The sequence below is a fragment of the Micropterus salmoides genome, unplaced genomic scaffold (assembly GCF_014851395.1).
Source record: "Micropterus salmoides isolate LMB-PRFRI ecotype aquatic unplaced genomic scaffold, ASM1485139v1 Ms_hic_scaffold_2, whole genome shotgun sequence".
Taxonomy (NCBI): domain Eukaryota; kingdom Metazoa; phylum Chordata; class Actinopteri; order Centrarchiformes; family Centrarchidae; genus Micropterus; species Micropterus salmoides.
The window spans coordinates 28305166-28326582 of NW_024041150.1; the positions used below are offsets into that span (position 1 = coordinate 28305166).

Consider the following 21417-nt stretch of genomic DNA (forward strand, 5'->3'; position numbering starts at 1 on the left):
GATCAAGACTGGGGAAGACTGAAGGGGCACACCAGTTGACCTTAATTTCAGCCTTAATTTATTAAGGTAGTGCAAACTCTCAGGTTCAGGTAAGGTTGCAAAAATATTATTAGTTATTTGTTTACACAAAATTAATGCATTACACTTATAATTACAATAATACAAGCACAAGTCAAACTGCATTGGCATCAATAGGATCTTTGGTTTTCTATCCCCTAAAAGGTTGATGTTTTACAAAGTCCCATATATGCTGGTCTGATGTAGAATAAACATTATACCTGCCTAACATCAGCATGTTAGCACAGGCTAAATACTCTTAGTAATACTTAGTAATACTCTTTAAAGTAACAAACAGTTGGCCTGAGACTGCTGCCGTAGTGCTTAAACAGGTAATCAGTCAACAGAAAGTCAATCAACAATTTTTGACCTTTTGTTGGTCAAAACAAGCAGTTTGAAGACTTCCCTTAGGGCTCTGGAAAATTAAAATTACAATTGAACCTTGTTAATTATTATTATTATTTTTTACAATTTACTAATCAATTGATCACAAAAGACCAGGACTTCTTAACTTTACTGAACATTATTGTATTTTACACTTTACACGAACTGGGGCTTTAAAATACAGCTACTGGAGTGACTATACTCTTTGCGCAGCCACTGGTTTGCTTTTTTAAAACTTGAGATGGATCACTGTTTCATCAAGACAAAAAAATGCCTCTCTCTAGTCTGCGGTCACAAACAATTGAATCAAGAGTTTGGGATTTCAACAAAGACAGCGGGGGATTGATTACCTTAAATGATTTCCTATTTTCGCTCCTCTGTCCTCTTCAATAACAGCGATCTGCATCCTGCCGTGCCTGAATGGAGGCCGTTGCGTGGCACCTTACCAGTGCGAGTGTCCCACCGGGTGGACGGGCACGCGCTGTCACAGTGGTGAGTTTATGTGTGAGTCAGTGATGCATGTTTAGGCTGGTGCATAAGTGAGTAAAGGGAATCCTGTAAAGTGAGGGCTTGCTCTCAAGATGCACAATAAACTCATTCACACTGTTAAATAAACCAATAAAAAAGGAAAGGATAGAATCAAAATTCTTTTGTCCACCAAAGTGGAAAGTTTTTTTTTTTTTAAACTAAAACAAAAACGCAGCACAAGAACATACAACACATCAAACAAATATGACAACACAACCCACTGGAATATAAAACATACAACCAACAACACTTTTACTGATTACTTTAATTTTTAAAGAGGTCATATTATGCTTTTTGGCTTTTTCCCTTTCCTTTGTTATATATCTTTTTTGTGCATGTCATAGGTTTGCAAAGTGAAAAAGGCCAAAGTCCACCCCAAAGGTACCATCTCCCACAGAAAACACTGCTCTGAGCTGCCTAAATACAGCTCGATTGTAGTCCAGCCTTTACTTTAGTAAACTATATGTGCCACTATGTAACATGTGCTCACTTAGCGACTAGTCTCTCAAAAATACTGGTGGAGAAACACACTGAGCTGCGGCACACAGTGACAAGTCCTCCGTCTGCTCTCTCCCCTCACCCCCACCCTCCCTACCAAACGTTAGATAGCAGTGCACAGTTAAAACATTAGTTTGAAAGATACATTTGTTACAAATTAAAAACTTAAAACTCAAAAGCTCTTGCTGCAGTCTAGGTTGTGAAGCTGGTTCAGGTTGTTCTGCCTGTGTTTGAGGATCATGGATGGCTAAATCAAAGCCACAGTTACGGCTTTGTTTTGGATCACATGATTGGCTAGTAGTCCTTAACTAGGTCCTGCGCATGGGCAGCTCCCAACTTCACTCGGTAGATAAAACTGTTCAACACACAGGGTGAAAAGAGGAGTTACAGCAGTGTGCACAGTGATATGAAAAATATGGTGTTTTGCCATGTAAACCTATACTGGTACAACCCCTAAATAAAATTATGAACCTGAAAATGAGCATAAAATTACCACTTTAAAGTATTTAATATACAGATGGACAAACATGATTGTCTCATAGAAGGGCTTTTGCTGCTGAAGCTCTGAGGCTTTGACATGTCTCCCTGAGAGACCCATAAAGAGTGTGTAGAATGTTTGGGGTATGTTGTAATACTTTCCTGTGTCACTTTATGAATGAATCTTTTGTTTTATTTTTCATTGCCTACAAATGTACCTTTTTAACTACTACTACGACTGCCATCTTAATTGTTTTTTAGTTTACAGTTTTACTGATGGTTTGTCATAACTGATGGCACAGAGAAGAAAGACTGGTTGAGCACCTAATCATCTGTCTGTCATGACCATGTTTTACAGGTTTTGACCTAAACATCTGTCTGTGTGTGTGTGTGTGTGCGTGTGTGTCATGTCCACAGCTGTGTGTTCATCACCCTGTCTGAATGGAGGCAGGTGCATCCGTCCCAACAGGTGTCACTGCAGTCAGGGGTGGAATGGACACGACTGCTCCAGGTGATTTAGAGACAACAACAAAAGTTTTCCAAAAATGCTGAGCAACTTTCCTGGGATAGAGATAGATTGTTTCAGAAGCGTAAATAAATAGATGATATTTAATGAATAGTTACAGTGACATGATAGAGTAAGGAGAATATCTTTTTCACATCAGTGTAAAATAGATTGCTATGTGTAGGTAGATATGCATATAACAGTAGAGTAAGTGTAGAAATTGCCACTATTATAAAATTATTTCCAACTGAACAACTATTGTAACCACATAAAGATGAGCAGTGTATTTTTACAAGGTTTAAAGAGCCAGTGTTTTGAAATGACTTTCTCTAGCAACAGAGGAAAAGACTGTAAATCTGTAGCACAAATGACCCTTCAGTTATCAGGTTGAATTGAATTCCTCAAGGGTGTTTGCACTCAGCCTTGATGCACGGTTTTCCCTTCTTACTTCTCTTGGCAGGAAAAGGAAATCGGGATACTATCACTTCTAAAGGCTCCACTCAGCTCCATGTGAATCGTCTTATGAAGGGAATTCTTGTATAGTTAACTGACACACTTGTAAACCATTCATTCTCATCTCTCTGCAAAAGGCAACGCAAGATCCATTTTGTAAAATAAAGCTGTATTTTTTCATATAGAGAATCAACAGTATTAAACATATGCTGCTATATACTTGTACGATGTGTAAAAAAAAAACTATTGATGTGATTGTCCAATGTATATGTGTAAACTATTCTCACATTTTTATTAAAGCATAAAATACCATTAAATGCTCTTTTGATCAGATTCTGTGCTCTTGCAGCAAGGGGTTGTGAATCAAAAGTCACGTTCTGTCGTGCTCGATGTAAGTTCATTTATTAAATCCTCTTTGGTGAACACATTACAAAGAAAGTTCATGAGTTGGACAGGAGCCAATTTGTCATATAAAAGTAGTCAATACAGTCAATACAGAAACTCAAGGGACAGGGTGACAGTAATAATAATAATAATAATCCTTATTTGTAGAGCACTTTTCAAAAACAAGTTACAAAGTGCTTTAACAAGTGTAAAGAATAATACAAAAAAAAAGATAAGAGCATGAAAATTTAATATAAAAGTGACAGTGTGTACATGATGAGTGGAATGAATTATTGCCTGTGTGAAACAAAACGTACATAACAGGAAACTGGAAGTTCCTCTTATGTGTGTACAGATGGGTATCAGTGGCTACTACAGTTTTTATGTTCTCAGAGCTGCCAGTTTCTTAACCAGTGTAGCTTTGTCAGCACCAGAGAACTCGTCCACCTGAAACACAGCACAGACGGGCGGTTAAAAACAACTTTAATTACAGAAAATAAAAGAATTACAAAGTGACAGAGTATCTTAGAATTTGCTATGGATTAAATCACCAGACTCAGCAGTTCCCTTCAGCTCTACATAGTATTATTTTGGTTTTACAGCCCACAAACGCCACTCAAGAGCATTTTCGTACTCTTATCCTAAACCTTTTTATTTTTTTCTTCTCTGAGGTTTGCTTGTACGAGTGCCCCAAGTCAGATTCACCAAATTGTCCTAACTGGACCGACTTAAACAGATCCATTCAACTTGATGAACGCCAAGAATGCCTGAGAGTTTGTTGAAGAAAACCTGCCAATGAGCAGGTTAGGTTAAGGCATTATAACAAGTGTTTTCCTGTAATTAAAGGCAGACTTGCACAACAGGTCTGTTTGTAAGACTGGGTGTTGCTTGGGGCTCATCATTGCCAGCCTCAGCAGAACAGCTTTGATGAAGTGACTAACAGCAGGCAGCAACATTTAGTGACTGGCTTGTGAAGAAAGCGCAGCATTTAGCAGTTCATCAGGTGGCCAGAAACACGACTAAATGAATTCTAATGTTTCTCCATATCTGCTGGATCTACTGTTGTGCTAATGCAGAACAACTTTATTAGCAAGATGATAATGTGTCAGTGTTTCCCTCTTTGCTATATTTCCATGCAATGCTTACCTTTACTCCATTCTTGTAAAACTGGAATGTGGGCATACACCTAATTTTGCAGGATCTACTCACATCCTGAAAAAAAGGGAACAACATTAAGATTGACGGACTCATAGTCATTAACACTACACGTTAGCATGTGAAAGACTTGCTTCAGTTAGTCATCCAGATACAGACAGCAAACAGGAAAGTAATGCTGGATGAACAGGACATCTGAGCCTCTCCCTCTGTGCTCACTGCCTTGTGTGTTACCAGCCCCAATGACTGTTTATCTTCACTGGCTTCGGTTTTGTAGAATATGTTTACTGACCTAAAGAGTTTTACTTGTTTGGCCAAACAAAGTATTACTATCTATGTACTAAATCCCGCTCGTATCACAGCAGCTGTTGTTAGTCGTAAAGACAGTTATGGGAGTAAGCTGGGTCCTGTTTTAAAGTTATCTGCAAAGATTTGCTGTGTAAATGTTTAAATAACTTTAAATATAAGATAATGAGCAACCTCATTAAATGTGTTTTTTTGCTCAAATATGTGGGAACCATGCGGCTATACAGAGACTGTAGGTGTTATAATGTGGATTGGAGATCTCTGTACCTGCAGCAGATCTCCAGGTACAGAACGGGGACTCTTACCTTAGCCTCATCCACGTCCACCTTCAGGAAAATCACGTTTGCGTTCTCAGGCTTCTGTGATTCATCCTGCAATAGAGTGAAATGATGAGCATGAACCTGCTGCCGTATGATCATAAGAAAAACAACGTATTGACCCATTAATGTCCCCGATTTAAAATAAAGTCAAGAAGGAGAAAAAGTCATATGCACAGCCATCAAACCTTCTAGTTACGCAGGTATTTTCTACCTGAGGTGGACAGCTTGGGAAAAGGCTGCTGCACTCGAGTAACGTGTCCCTCAAGAAAGGGATGCTTAAACTATTAACAGACAAATGCTCCGTATTTGTATAGCGCCACTCAAAGCGCTTTTACACTACATCTGCATTCACCAGTCACACACATTCATACACTGGCAGAACAGCCACCAGGGGCAATTCGGGGTTCAGTATCTTGCCAAGTAAGTGCCCAAGGACACTTCGACATGCAACCAGGGGGAGCCATTGAACCACTGACCTTCTGATTAACGGCCAATCCGCTCTATCTCCTGAGCCACAGCCCCACCCCAAGAAACATTTGTTTCACAAAGCCTGCAATTCATGTTTGTAAGTGACCAACACAATCTTTACAACATTTTGTTGGTTTAAAATGATCCCAGTTTAGAAAGGATTATAGTGTAGGTTCTCCTCTCCTTGATGATTCTCTGGTTCTGGTTCAAGTTTTTTCCCTTTGACAGAAACTCATTTATCTGAGTGACAAAAACAGAATCTTTGGTTTCCCTCTTTCCAGCCACTGAAAAATCATCTAATTAGGATTTTGACAAGTCTTCATCACCAAAATCATATACTTACCTCAAATTCTGGGCCAATCTGTCTACAGGGGCCACACCACATGGCTGTGAAGTCCACCACCACCAGCTTGTCTCCGGCTTCCTTCAGGATGGCGTTGAACTCCGCCTACAGAAAATGAAAACAGACGTCTGTAAAGTGTTTTTGATCAAGGTGTGATGGGCTTTATTAACCTGAACACGATTATTGCAGCTTATAGTATTTGGAAAGTAACTATGTTGAGGAGCAATTTGTTTTACTTATTTCTGGCAGTTTGTCTCATGATCATCATCTGCAGTGGCAAATTTAAACCTTACATTTCCTTCATTATACCTGAAAGCTTTCACTGCCAGCGTGTGTGACAAACAGAAATGCAGTTTGCTGAACATATCACACAAAGGCAGCTCCTTTATAGTTCAAAGTTGTAGATCATTTTATTTCTCCTTTCTTTAGGCTATATTGTACCTCTAAACCTGCTACTCTTGTGTACTCAACATATAGCATTATTAGGGTTTCTTTGTTTTTCTAAAGCTACAGGATTTCTTTTATGGAGATTTCCCTTATAAGTATCTTTGTGATTTTGGGCTACAAAATAAAGACTTGAGAAGTTGAGTCTTTATACTGTAGCTAGCAGTCAGTTACATTCAAACACAATGCAGGTCTGGACTGTGAAATGTCCCGTATGTGGTGTGAAATGGTGAAACGAGTCTGGGGGGCAGCGCTGTCCACAGTGCTGAAACGGACCAGAGATAGAAATCAGAACATGTCACTTAGTTCAGTTTCTTTACCAGCTTGCTTTTCCTGGTTGTAAATATTATTGTCGGCGCTAATTACATTTCCCCAGCGGCGATCCACAGACAGGAGGGACATGACAGAGAGAGAGAAAGAGAGAGAGAGAGAGAGAAACAGCTGTTGCTCCACGCCTCCCCAGTTTATTTTCCATTTTCTAACTTGTCAGAGACTTAGGCCTAGGTTTCAACAATATAGCCCAATTATTGTAGGGGGGGAAACGGAACCCTGGGATCTAATATATTCCGAGAGAAAAACTCAAATATTTCAGAGATTAAATTCATACATTTTCCAAAACAAAAACTTTAATATTTTCTGATATTAAAGCAGTAAATTCATGAGCTAAAACTCACAAAATTGCGAAAAAAACTGAGATTAAGCCGAGCTGTAGGCTGTAACCAGCTGTTGATGTTAGAACGAAAGTAATGTTGTCATTACAAAGCGGTAATTACAGTGGTTGAAGTGGAAATAAATTGGTGCCTGTAGGCTGCTCCACATTCACATGTTGGCTTGTGTAACTATAAGGGCTAAAAATGTAAGCAAAATACAACTTACCAAATTTGCCACTTTGCGAACCATGATTTGACGCTTGAGTGAACTTGTCTCGGCGACTTGAACGAGCAGAGTTGAGGAATGCCGTCGTGATTAGAGAGCAAGCTGCGTTTTCATTGCTTCCGCACCAACCTACTCGACCGCGGGCCACACAGTCTATGGCCACCCCACAGCGGATTTGCGTTATAAAATAAAAGTAAGATTTAATGAAACCATCAAATGGTGTGGGATACGCCTGTGAAATGCACTTTAACTGTACTTCAAATCCGTACAAATTTCACAATTAATATGTTGTTTGTTTTGATAGTTAGTTTTATAAATTGGAAGGCTTTCTCTAATAAAGAGGTTTATTTTGAAGGTTGTCAATTAGCCTACGTCATATTTTAAATTTCCCATCTTCAAATCAACACGTTACGCATTTACTGTCCGGGGATTGAAGCTGCAGGTGTTGCCATTTTTTTTAAATCCATCAACCCAACTGGATGATGCGAGAAAATGCTAATGTAAAATGAAGTCTCCAGGTCAATTTATGAAGTGACTCTACTTGTTTTTAAAATTGTTTGGATGAACAGTCGAGATAAATCTGACCTTATACATATATATATTTAAAAAAAGGCTGTACTAAAGAAGCATAATGGCTCTATATATACTGCATTACCCAGGGGACACTATGTGATGCTCACCTGCTCCAGTTCTCCCAGCCTGCTAACCTCGAGTAGGGAGAAGATTGGGATCTGTTTGTAGTCATGTTCAACTTCTCATAAAGTCGCTCGACCAATCACAGCCTGGATGGGGGCGGGACAATGAAAACGTTGGAGGTTCTACAGCAAACTTGTTTAACGTTGTTGAATGGTATGATTACTGACATTAACAAATTAAGAAACTAACCACCATGTCGAGCATGTTTCATGAACAAGGATTTAATAAAGGAAAAACATCCCAAAAAATGAAACAACTGTAGGCCTACTGCCCAAGTGGAATTTATATTATCCTATTGGTAAGCTGTATAAAGCTACTATTATCTGAAATAATATTGAATACACTAACATTAGCATTTATAAAACCTTAAACACTGTGGTGTAATATCAGAAAACAGTTGAATTGTTGAATCTCAACTAATGATCTGTTTAAATGTTACAAATACTCTTTAAACTATCAGTAGGCAGACTAGATACAAAATAAAGCTATAAATATGTTAATATTATGCTAACATCCTTTTTATTTAATGTTGTATTATTACACTAATTTACTAATTTATCCTATAGAAACTATAGTTACTTCTCCAGGTTGCGGATAGTGTGAGCTAGGATGCCAGTGCCAATATGTGCTCCTTCTAGTCGCCTCCTCCTGAGAGCAACACGTTCCCCTACATTGTTTTATTAAAGTTATTGTTATAATATAAATATTGGGTGCATGGCATAATGGCACATTTGTTTTTTCCTCATTATTAGTGTTTTAATTACCAAAGTGTCACTGTATAATAAGTATTGTTATTCCAGTAATTGCAGGGAAAGAGTTAAAACAGTGATTCAAGTCACAATGACCTGGCGAATTCTTGGTTTACCGTAAATGACTGAGTCAGAGCAACTCAATTCTAGTGAAGTAATATCAAGTGGAATCCTCTGCTCCTGCCTCTAGGGCTTAAAAAAATAAAGCCAACTCGGAAGTGACTAAAACTGCAGTTCATCAAATGGCCACTTGAAGCTGGCTCCAAAAGTGAATCAATCCCCATAGAGTCCTTGTTAAAGCAGTTATTGGCGCTATTTAACGTTGGAATCCCATGTATGAACAATGTTTTGCAACAACAGCATAATGCTTTACGGCACTAACATGACTCTTCAGCAAGCGAGCTGTAAGAAGAAGCAAAAAGTATATAATGCACAATGTAAGTTCTTTGGAAGAAGCTAGCTCAATATTTTCAGTATGGATGTCATAGCAGAGGCTGCGGAGAGACAGAAGAAGACGACGTCCGAGGAAGCAACATAATCGGGCTCAGGCGAATAGACAAAAGAGGATGTTGACAGAAGAAGCTAAGAATAGAAAAAGAGAGTGACCAAGCAAGAGGATCCAAGATGTTGGTGAGAGATTTGTACAAAAAAAAGTCTTGAAGACAGACGCAGAGCTGGCCTTCTTTCTGTCCGACCAGTCAGTAATATTGTTATATCTTGTTGCACTTGCTTGATGTTTGGCTGTGTTAGCAAAGTTATCAACTTGCTATTATTTGATCATAAGTAATGTAATCAGAACATCAGATATAAACATCTTTGCAGCCTGGTGAACAGCAACCTGAAGAGCCCTCTACAGCTTACAGTATATCCATGATAATTTACCCGTTTAAATTACATGGCTCTGGTAATACAACAGGGTAATACACTGTCCTCTAAGTGACTGCCGTCATTACGTCATCACTATAGATTTATTTTTTCCTAGATTTCCTTAATACTATTTCTTGTGCAACATATAAAATAATATGAATGTTTCTAACTTCTTTCAATACTTTTAGATTTCAAGAATCCAAATATTCAGATACTTGATTTTAAGGATCTCTCCTTAACAGTATAGAAGCAAACACATTTTCACATATGGTTTAACACGCTGAACAGACCAGATGGATTTCTGTGCCCTTAAAGTCAATCCCTCATTTGGCTAATAACACTTGGCATAGCTCTCTGTGTGCTTGATACTTCATTCATAGCATGTCCGTGTGAGACTGATAAAATGGTTTCATTTCCATGAAATAGTTTTTGACTACTACACCAAATGTTGTGGACATTAAACAATTTTATTCAGCATGACAATGACATTAGTTTGGTCACTTGTGCATTAAGCTTTGCCCCACAGTGTCATTACTGGTAAATGCAGTTTTGGGATTGGTCTATAGAGCCATGGGTCTGAAAACAGTATGCAACTATGGAGCTGGGGCTCTCAACACCACCACAACCAACAAAAGTCTATTTCCTGATCAAACAAAAAGCTACATTCTATCTAGACTGCACTTATTTAGGGATTGAAAGGTGTAAACCTCTTGATAACACAATATGTCAGGCCTTTAATGCAGGACATGCACAAATGAACACCGGATTTATAGTGTATCGATACTCAGTCTGCCGTATGAAGTGAAACATATGATGTCGACAGAACATTTGGAAAAAAAGCCAAAAAATGTATTACCTACACAAAAGCTTTCACTAAATATGAAATCACATGGTTAGTTGCCTTATGATGAACAATGTATGAACGTGTCCAGCTCATCCAGGTACATGCTGGCACAGCAGACTGACAGTCTTGTGTCGTCCTGCCGTGTTATCATTTCTCTTTTAGTGGAACATGTATACTGACAAATTTTTGTTGTTAAGCCATACATAAGCTGTCTGTATACTAAAACTATTGTTGTTTATTTGTAAAGACAGTTGTTTTGTCTGCTGGGACCTGGGAACGCTTATGTTGCTTTACTGTGACGTTGTGACTGTATATTATTACTATCGTTTTTCTTTTTCTCCGCTAAAAGTGTTTGGACAGCAAAAACTGCTGCATGAAAACTCACCAAAATTGGCAAGTGAGGTGCAAATTCCACCCACTATTCAGGCAAAAAAATGGCACTCATAGACCTCATGGTGGTGCTATTACAATCAACTTTGCGTTTTTGCAATTATCTCAAACAGCTTTGAGTCAAACTTCTTTCATCATTTTAATCTCTGGATTCATCTGCATCTTTGCTCTAAAAATGTCATAATGTGACTTTTTATCACTTTTCTCAAAAACATTATTTTTACGAAGTTGTCCGAGATGGTTTTGCCAATCGACCTGAAACTTTGACAGGATCATCTATGGATGTCGCAAAAGTTATGAAAATAATTTTGATACGTCAATCTCTTTTTTTTCCCCATAAATTTTTACTTTTGTGTCTTTTTGTACAATTTTACATACATGCCCGTAAATCAAAATTGGCTTAAGCTATTGTCACCAAACTTGACGCGTCTGTTCAGATGGTACGGCTGAGCAGTCTTGGGATATTCTTCCACTAGGGGGCGCTACACTTGCAAAAAGTTTATACCTCGTAATTCGCTGGATGGATTCATACGAAATTCGGTTCGTACGATCTCGGGTCACTACTCAGTTGATGTATAAAATTTGATAATGATTGCGCAAAGTGGGCGTGGCTTATTACAGGAAATGTACATTTCTAGACATTTCTCATTCGTAACTTCAAAAAATCTAAGAAAATCATCTGTACGTCCTAGTGAGCTCAAATGTTTTCGTTTCACTGCAACCTATGGTCAATTCAGAAATCAGTCACTCTATATTTTTCAGAATGTGCTAAATCAGTTAACATCTATATCTTTATATAGATCTATTTTTTTTAATGCTGATTTTATTGTTGATTTTTAATTTTATTTTCATTTACATTTTTAAGTATGGATCATGTTTGTTTCTCTGTACAGCACTTTGTAACTTGGTTTTGAAAAGTGCTATACAAATAAAGTTATTATTATTATTATATCTCCACAAGTCTTTCTTCAAACGCCAAAATCAACACAATCATCCTCTAGATGGCAGATTTGGATCAAATGCCACCAAAATAATTGAGAACACACCCAATACCAGCAGAATGATGTGTGATTTAGGGGCGGCTGTGGCTCAGGAGGTAGAGCGGAAGGTCGGCGGTTCAATCCCTGGCTCCCCCTGGTTGCGTGTCGAAGTGTCCTTGGGCAAGATACTGAACCCCGATTTGCCCCTGGCGGCTGTTCCGCCAGTGTATGAATGTGTGTGAATGTTAGTTTCCGTTTGAGCACTTAGGCTCAGTGTATGAATGTGTGTGACTGGTGAATGCAGATGTAGTGTAAAAGCGCTTTGAGTGGTCGAAAAGACTAGAAAGGCGCTATACAAGTATGGAGCATTTACATTTACATGATTTTGTTTTTTAAGTTTAAATTGACAAAACTATCCAGGTCTGTCACCTGTGACGTCACTACCTCCATTTGTGAGAGGGTGTGTGGAAACAGCCTCTCACCAATAGCTCAGTCAGTAAATCACCTACTCTGGATATCTGAAGCTCCAGGATTCAAATCCCCGGGTGACCAAATCAGACTTGCCGACAATAAGGTTTGTTCAGTTCATAGCGAGTCTAAGGGCTCTATTTTATTTGGATCCTGTGACACTTTCTTCTTATTTTTCTCTGCTTAGTGTTTGTGCAGCTTAAACTTGAAAACATAAAATGTTGCAGGTGGGTTGAACATTTCACCCAGTAGTCAGGTACATATAATGACGTTCTCTGATCTCAAGGCGATGCTGCAAAAATCAAGTTTGCGATTCCACAAAAATAACTCAAAGACTTCATTCTTTCATCACTTTAATCTCTTAAGTCTTCTGTTCTTCTCCTCTGAAAATGTCAAATGTTGTATTTTTCACGACTTGCTTGGATCCCAATCTATATTTATACAAACTAATGTCTTGGTTGATGCAGGACAAGTTAACATGCTGCTCTGTGAAGCATCTTTATTCAAAGTAAAAGTAATTTAGTTCAAACGTAATGGATTTAAAGCTACTTTTAAGTATTTAATGGAAAATCAAATGCTGGCTACATTTAAAAATTTATTTGGATGTATTTCAGGTGAAGGTCTCCATCTTGCACACCGCTTTACACGTGCACAATGAGCGCTCTGCTGCCAACCCTCTTCTCTTCACTGTCCCAATTGTTGGTAAACAGAAATTGAGGCCTGAACTAATGACCCAGTCCCCTTGTTTCATTTGAGCCATCCACCAAGCACATCTGTGTCAGCGGTTTTATTACAGCGATGTAGCTGTTAAGTGGAAAGGTTCTTGCTCAGGATTACTCCCGGCATACCTTACATTATTTAGCACTATACATTCTTGTCTGCCAAGACATTTTAAGTGTAGCTTTGAGGAAGTTTTGCACAATCACTGATCTCAATCAAGGGAGAGTCGTCATGGGAGTATATTTACATGCATCATGACATGATAAGATCAGGTTTCAGTGGCATGCTTTCAGAAACTTGGATTAGCTTTTATCCTGGTTCTGAGAAACTCAGATACCATAGCTCTACAGTAAATGCTAAAAAATGAAATTGAAATCCTCTTGTCTTTCGTTACTGACAAACAAATGGAGAAGTCAAATCTTGCAGAATTTAGAGTCAGCAGCCAAAAACCAAACTGCGGTCACTCATCTGCTCAGCAGCTACAGAAATTAGTGCATGTGGAGAAAGTTAAAGAGACATCTGCTCAAATACAGGAAAACTGATAACCCAGTTTCCATTTTTTTCCTTCATGTGAATGTCCTATTGCGAACATGACCAAAACTAAGTTTAAAGACCCAGTATTTGAAATACATTTCTGCACCAACAGATGAAGAGAGACAATAAATCTGTACCATGAAAGAACCAAAATTTATCAAGTGGAATTGAATCCCTCATGTTTTTGTATTTTGCAGTCTTGACGCACGATTAAATTTGTTTGTCATTTTGTGTCATTTGTCAACTTGTTAGCAAAAAGGACTATGAAAGAGCCCAAGACTAGGCCTGACTTTTATACACAAGGAATACCCAACTCAGACATATTTGGGTTATTCTATATGATCTCCTTCTAATGACTAATGTAATAATAAATGTTATGTTATATTTTGTCACTTCCATTCACGGACCCCTCCAGGAGAGGCCCCGCCTCCCAAACCTCTGTATTAAAGCATCAGATTATGCCCTCTTGCAGCAAGGGGTTGTGAATCAAAAGTCGTTCTGTTGTGTTTGATACAAGTTCATTTATTAAATCCACCTTGTTGAACACATACTACAAAGAAACTTCAGGAGTTGGTCAGGAGCCAAATTTGTCATAAAAAAAAAAAATTTTAAAAGTGGTCATCTGGTTATCTAGCTAATACAGACACCGACAGGACGACAGTATGTAACCAATACATGATGAGTGGAATAAATTATTGCCTGTGTGCAACAGAACATACATAAAATGAAACTGGAATTTCTTCTTGGGTGTGTACAGGTATCAGTGGCTACTGCGGTTTTTATGTTCTCAGAGCTGCCAGTTTCTCAACCAGTGTAGCTTTGTTGGCACCAGAGAACTCATCCACCTGAAACAGCACAGGCAGACAGTTAAAAACTGTTTTAATAGTTTCACACATACGACATCATCATATATATATATATATATATATATATATATATATATATATATATATATCTCATTTCACATTTAATGAAATACTGTCATGACACATTAAAACTTTAATATTGAACTACATCTAGTCTAACTAAATCATCTCCAACATGACACTGATCAGAAATTTTCCATCTGTGATATTAATCACAGATGGAAAATGATTGTTCATTGATCAGTTACAGCTTCAGACAGATCACTTTGATTTAAACAGTGATACTGCAGTAATGTAGCCCACGCTAATTGTTTCAGAGCTGCTGTTGACAACCTGGCAGCTGCCTTGATGTCTACAGAGTCACATAGTTATAAAGAAAGACAACGTATAGATTTCATGCTGAGCCGAGGATGAATCTACGAGAGCGGACATGTTAAAGATCACGTTTGGGTAATGAACTAATATCTAAGCGGGATTTTGATGTTTCTAAAGACGTAAACTTCTGAAAATGAATGTGTTCCGCATGTGCCTTAATATTGACTGTGTGAATGAGAAAATTAAACGGTGTGTCAGACCGCTGCTTCAGGCTCAGCAGGAGAGGAGTAAGAGATAAACTCTTTTAAAGTTTGTTGAAGAAAACCTGCCAGCTCTCTTTCTGGAACAGAAACCCCAGAGTTTCCATTCACCTCAGTCTTTAAAAAAAAACCCTCAGAAAAATTCAAAGACCAAATCTGTTTGTATGACTTGTTCCTGCATGAGGCTTTTTGTTTCCTGCCTTGGCAGAACAGCCTTGATGAAGTGACTAACAGCAGGCAGATACATTAAGCAACTAGCTTGTAAAAGTGGAGCGTTTAGCAGCTAAAGAGCCAGATATTTCCTTCAGAGTTGGTGGAGACCTAAACAGAGCTAAAAGGAGGTGATTCATTAGCTGGCCAGAAACACGACTAAATTAATTCTAGTGTTCTCCATATCTGCTGGATGTGTAAATGAGCTACTGCTGACACAGTACAACTTAAACAAAAAAGGTGATGTCAGTGTTTCCGTCTTTGCTGTATATTTCCATGCAATGCTTACCTTCTCTCCATTCTTGTAAAACTGGAATGTGGGCATGCAGCTAATCTTGCAGAATGCGCTCACATCCTGAAAAGAGCAAAGGGAACAGTAAGATTGATGGACTAAGTCATAAACACTCCTACACCCCTGACGGAGGACCGTCCACGTGAACATGCATGAGCCAAACAGACCAATACATGTGTGAAGCATCCAATATGAACTGTAAGGTCAACAAGACATTGTGTGCTTTAATCAGGTGAGTACAGAGAATATTATACACTCGAGCCAGAAATCTCTGTAGCCTTCGCCAATCATTCATTTACATGCATGCTGCGCCGCATGATGGTTCATGTCCTGCACGCAGCGGTACAGACAGTAACCAACTATTGTGTCGCGCACACACACACATATTATGACCAGTTAATGCAGTGAATACACCTGTTGGTGTCGATTTCATGAAGTACCATGTTGGTCTTGATAGGTGCAACAAGACAACAACGCTTTTTTTTTTTTTCTAAAAAGAAAATTAAATCAACAGAGCAGACAGATAAAGGGAGAGGCAGACAGGTGTATAAAAGAGAAAAGCACAGTGAGCAGATTACTGTAGTTTGCGAACAAACACTAAAATAAAAGGTGGAGAACTACGTAGAATTAAAATGGTGAGTTAAAAGTTATTTAGTTGTCAGTGTTTTCGTGGACATACAATCAAAGGACCCCAGGAGGAACAGCCACATGCTTATGCTACTGTGGATCCAAATAAAGGAACAAGTTTTTCTTTAAAGAAAAGTTTCAAAAAAATGCTTGTGAATGCTGCACTTATTAAACTGAGACAGAAACTAATCAAGATACTGGACAGCAAACAGGAAACTACTGCTGGATGAACAGGACACCTGAGCCTCCCTCTGTGCTCAATACTTCTGCGTTTCTGCAGAAACTTACAGGAGTAAACAAAGACCTGTTTTTAAAGTCATCTGCGAACGTTTGCTGTGTTAAAGATAAGATCATGAGCAACCTGATTAAAATGTTTTGTTCACTTACAAAGGGAGAATCAAACACAGTATCAAAAGGTTCATGTTATCAGCTTTACAGATCAGACATTAACTTAAGTTTGGTTAATACCTAGAAAAACCTACACATGTAAACAGACCTCATGTCAGAATGTGCGTCTAGTCAAAAGCTGTAAAGCCTTTCTTTGATTTGCTTTTTGATGACCTGGATTTAAATAAAGAAACAATTGAAGCAAGGTTTGCTCTCATGTCACTATATTGTTGCAGTAAGACAGAAAAATCTTTGCATTCGGTCACATGACAGTACTGTGACATGCGCAAATGTGTGATTAACATGTGGCTATACCAGAGAAGTCACTGCATGTGTGAGTGATGATGTGTGTTGGAGAGCCCTGTACCAGCAGCTGTAAATGGCGCTTCAGGCTTTAAATGAAGTAAAAACATGGGAAACGCATGTTTACCTCAGCTTCATCTACGTCCACCTTCAGGAAAATCACGTTCACGTTCTCAGCCTTCCGCGATTCTTCCTGCAAGAGAGTTAAACGATGAGCATTAACATATTAACCACACACAGAATGAACCTGCTGCCATATAATTGTGAGAACAATACATTGCTGCATTTCTGTCCTTGATTTAAAATGAGTCAAGGAGGAGAAAAAGTCATATGACCGGCCATCAAATCTTCCAGTTATGCAGGTATTTTTTTGTAACAGCTTGGCAAAGGCTGCTGCACTCGAACATGTGTCCCTCAGGAAAGGGATCCTTAAACTACTAACAAACTAGAAACACTGGTTTCACTAAGGTTGCAACTACTGAGCATACTGTGGAAGCGGTCAACAGTCCTTAAAAACATTTCTTTGGCTTAAAATAATCGCAATTCATAAAATTATTACTTTTTGTGCCCCTCATCCAGTGTAGGGTTTTCCTCCCCTTATATTATATATTTCCCATTTTATCAAGTGTTTTCCCCCTAAAAAAAAAAAAAAAGGTCCCATATTATGTTATGATATTATACCTTTAGGGTTAGAAAATGTTTACATGCTTTAACACTGAAAAAAAGTAGTAGTATGAAAAAAAATAAAATACCTTTGGTTTTCCCCTTTCCAGCCATTAAAAGAATAAAAAAAAAAACCCACACACCATTCAACTGTCAAGAAGTTTTTATTGCTAAAATCATCCACTTACTTCAAAAGCTGGGCCAATCTGTTTACAGGGACCACACCATGCGGCTGTGAAATCCACCACGACCAGCTTGTTTCCAGCTTCCTGAAGGATGGCCTTGAAATCTGCCTACAGAAAATGAAAACAGATAACATCTGTAAAGTGTTTTTGATCAAGATGTGATGAGCTTTATTAATCTGAACACAATTAATGCAGCTTATATTTGGAAAATAATGTTGAAGCAATTTATTTTACTTATTGCTGGCTGGCAAACAAAGTCAGCTTATTTACTGAATTCAAAGTTGTAGGTCATTTCACTTCTCCATATTTTACTTAACCCTGTTACACTTGAGTACAGAGAGGGCAAGAGAGAAACAGAGAGAGCGCTACCACAAGAGGAGAGACTCTGCTCCCAGTAGACCGGTAGAGAGCTGCACTTTCTAACCTCATGCCCTAAATATAAAACACTAAGAAAAAGAAAACTTTTTGCAAACATTTCCCAAATTCAAATTTATATCTGACACACAGAAACTCCCCTAATTACCGGGAGAAATGCCCAAATGTCAAATAATTGCTGCAATATATGTCTCCTCATGCCATGAACTGAGGACAACCTCAGACTGATAATTATTCTAAATTTCAAGTTATTATTTTCATTGTTTGATATTTCAGTAATTGTTCCTTTATTTGTATTGTTTTTAAATATTACATTTGATACTTTTTTTTAAAATTAATTCATTCTTGTTTTTGTGTCTACTAACACACAGACACGTTTCATTTATTTATCTTAATTTTCAATTTTTTAAACTGTTTTATTTATTTTAAATTTATTATTCCTATTAACAGTTTTATTTATTTACTTTTAATATTTATTTTACTTTTTTTTTTTTATTAACACACCCACACCTTTTACTGTTTTATTTACTTATTTAATGAAATGAATTGTTATTATATTGTAAGATAGAAAGATTATTGGGCAATAAAATAATGACTTCAGAATTGGTCATAATACTGTAGCTATACTGTAGTAGTGACCCGGAAGACCATATAAACTAAATGAAGATTTTAAGCATTAAACTGGAATTTTCTGCATCAGTTTATGATGGAAATGTCTTATTTATATAAATGGAAACACAAAATGCAGGTGGCAATTCAAGATATAAATATACAATGAAACATAATGTAGTAATCATTAAATTGCAGTAATCATTAAATTTAAAAATCCTTTATTCACGTGTTTCTTCTATAATTACATTGCATGTTTCATGTTTCTTCTATAATTATGCATGTTATTATAATTATTTAGCATGTTTTAGTATTGTGCAAATAAACCTCTCTCAAGCAAACTACATAATTATGTCACACTTGCCGGTTTCTTTTATTTACATGTATTCATTTAGCTGATTTTATCCAAAGCGACTTACAATTTCTATATATGTCAGAGGTCGCACGCCTCTGGAGCAACTAGGGTTAAGCGTCTTGCTCAGGGACACATCGGTGGGTCACAGTGGGGAGTTGAACCCGGGTCTCCCACACCACTGCGCACATCACCACCCCCTTTTATGATTATCAACGGGATTTATAGCCAATCCGACAGTAAAATCTGCGAGTTAAAAACTACTGACAGGAGATTAGATTACCGTCCTGTAACAGTGGAATGGCCTGCTGTGGGAGATCCCACATGATGCAGCAGCGGCGGTAACGTTAAGCTACAACTTCTTACAGCTGCTAACACAAACCACTTTAGCATCTGTGCCCAGCCAACAATAACAGCCTCATTCACAATTAACATTCAGATTATTGTTTTCATAAGTAAACGCCAGAGGTTTCCAATAAGTTGAAAGCCCGCCTGTCTACAAGATGGCAACAGTCTACAGCCACACACACACACACACACACACACACACACACACACAGGCGGCTAACAGACAGCATCAAGCCAGCTCATGCTGAATCGCCAAATCACTGGGAGCCTTCACTCTGAACATTATGACGCGATCAGAGGGATTTATTTAATTAACTTGAGGCTAGTCTTCGCCAACTAAACAAGCTAGGAAACCCTATAAAATCAACGCGGAGGAAACAGGCGCGGGGGGAACAGGGGGCTGCCCGAGCTTGTGGAAACACCACAAACATCTACTAATGTGTAACAATGGCGGCTTCTAACATTACACTACGTAAACGAGATAAAACTTACCAAATTTTCCACTTCGCGAACCATGATGAGGCTTGAGTGAACGTGTCTCTACGTGACCAACGAGCCGCTAAGTTGGGGAATGCCTTTTTTGCACAGCACGCCGCGTTTTTATCGCAGCTGCACCAAGCTACTAATCCGTAGGCCACGCCGCGGCGGAAGCCAGTGTACGTCGCTTTACAAAATAAAAGTATTCAATTGTTAGGCGATTAAATTAATACACTGGAAGTTACACACCGCGTTGAGGCAAAGTGTGTGGGACGTGCCTGTGAAATGCCTTTAACTGCACTTCAATTCCGTACATATTTCACAATTAATATGTTTTTTGTTTTGATTTAGTAGCATGCAGTGGAAATCTTTGTATAATAGAGACGTTTATTTTGAAGGCTGTCAGCGACGTCATATTTTTTCATTTTCCCAGCTTCACGCAAAAACGGGTCGATTGATTTACCGTCTGTGGTTTGAAACTGTCGGGTGTTGCCTTTTTAGTCCACCTAACAAAATGATGCAAAATATAGTAATGTAAAAAAGTTTGGCTTCCGGTCAGTTTATGATGTGCCTCTAAGGGTTTTTGAAATCCTTTGGGTAAACAATCAAGATAAGGTGATCTTATTCAAACATTCAAAACAGGCAACTATAGGCTATTCACCATATGAATGATAACTCATTATAGCGTTTTAATTATCAAAATGTTATTGCATAATCTTATATATCTCATAAGTGTTGTTATTTTAATAATTGGAGGGAAAGCGTTTGAACATTGAATCAAGTCACAATGACTTGGCAAATTCTTGATTTACCGTAAATGACTGAGTCAGAGCGACTCAATTCCAGTATAAACACAAAGACCTTTGCCTCTGGAGCAAAATGAACCCAACGCGGAAGTAAGTGACTTGCCCGCTTGATTTTTTTTTTCCTCCTTTAAACCTCCACATTTCGGTTGTGTAATTATAGCCAAACATTTAGTCTATGTTAGTATTAGTAGGCTGTTCCTTAATATATTTTTTGTGCAACAAATAAAATAAATGTTTTTGATAAGTTTTATGTCGCCTTTACACTAACTAAATTCATAAAAATGATCCCAATCTTTCAATACTTTGAGATTGCAGAATCCAAATATCCAGCAATTAGATTTCATGGGTTTATCCTTCACAGTGGTATAAACACATTTTCACATCTGTATAGCTTATCACGCTCGGCAATATCCTGATAGCCTCTTTTTTGACCAGATGGATTTCTCTGCTCTTCAAGTCAATCCCTCAACCGTTATGTGCTTGATGAATCATAGCATGTCCCTTTGAGACTGATTAAGTGCTGTTATTTCCATCAAATGGTTTTTGACTCCCTAACTCTTGAAAAAGTCTGTATTTTTGTTAATTTTCCCAATTTGGTGGACATGAACAATTTTATCCAGCATTACAATGACAGTTTGGTGACTTGTGCATTAAGCTTTGCCCCAGAGTGTCATTACTGGTAAGAGCAGTTTAGGGATTGGTCTATGGAGCCATGGGTCTGCAAACAGTACGTGTAATATCTTACTAGGGAGCTGGGGCTCACAACACTACCACAACCTTATGAAATTCAAATTAGGGTCTAAAAATAGTCTATTTCCTGATCAAACAAAAAGCTGCACTTGGCATCAGGAAGTGTCTGCTCTATTATCTTGACTTCAGTAATTTAAGGATTGAAG

At 38.1% G+C, this 21417-nt stretch overlaps 3 protein-coding genes across 4 annotated transcripts in view; 1 reads left to right on the top strand and 2 right to left on the bottom strand.

Annotated features, from left to right (window-relative positions):
- svep1 (sushi, von Willebrand factor type A, EGF and pentraxin domain containing 1) overlaps positions 1-3223 on the top strand; it is a 90877-nt gene extending 87654 nt beyond the window's left edge. For both annotated transcript variants that reach the window (XM_038730701.1, XM_038730700.1), the window contains 3 exons: positions 838-933; positions 2362-2455; positions 2910-3223. In XM_038730701.1, coding sequence (XP_038586629.1) covers positions 838-933; positions 2362-2455; positions 2910-2940 — 221 coding nt within the window. In that variant the 3' untranslated portion in view covers positions 2941-3223. The remainder of the gene's footprint in view (positions 1-837; positions 934-2361; positions 2456-2909) is intronic.
- A 64-nt stretch (positions 3224-3287) lies between these two features.
- On the bottom strand, positions 3288-7355 carry LOC119911783 (thioredoxin-like). The gene is made up of 5 exons (XM_038730702.1): positions 7199-7355; positions 5879-5983; positions 5053-5118; positions 4433-4498; positions 3288-3733 (listed from the first exon to the last, which is right to left on the bottom strand). Exons 1-5 carry the CDS (start codon positions 7220-7222, stop codon positions 3668-3670), a joined length of 327 nt encoding a protein of 108 aa, XP_038586630.1. The 5' UTR covers positions 7223-7355; the 3' UTR covers positions 3288-3667.
- A 6592-nt stretch (positions 7356-13947) lies between these two features.
- LOC119911784 (thioredoxin-like) lies at positions 13948-19886 on the bottom strand. The gene is made up of 5 exons (XM_038730703.1): positions 19731-19886; positions 17558-17662; positions 16834-16899; positions 15387-15452; positions 13948-14291 (listed from the first exon to the last, which is right to left on the bottom strand). The coding sequence occupies exons 1-5, from the start codon at positions 19752-19754 to the stop codon at positions 14226-14228; spliced, it is 327 nt and encodes a 108-aa protein (XP_038586631.1). The 5' UTR covers positions 19755-19886; the 3' UTR covers positions 13948-14225.
- Positions 19887-21417: the final 1531 nt, after the last annotated feature.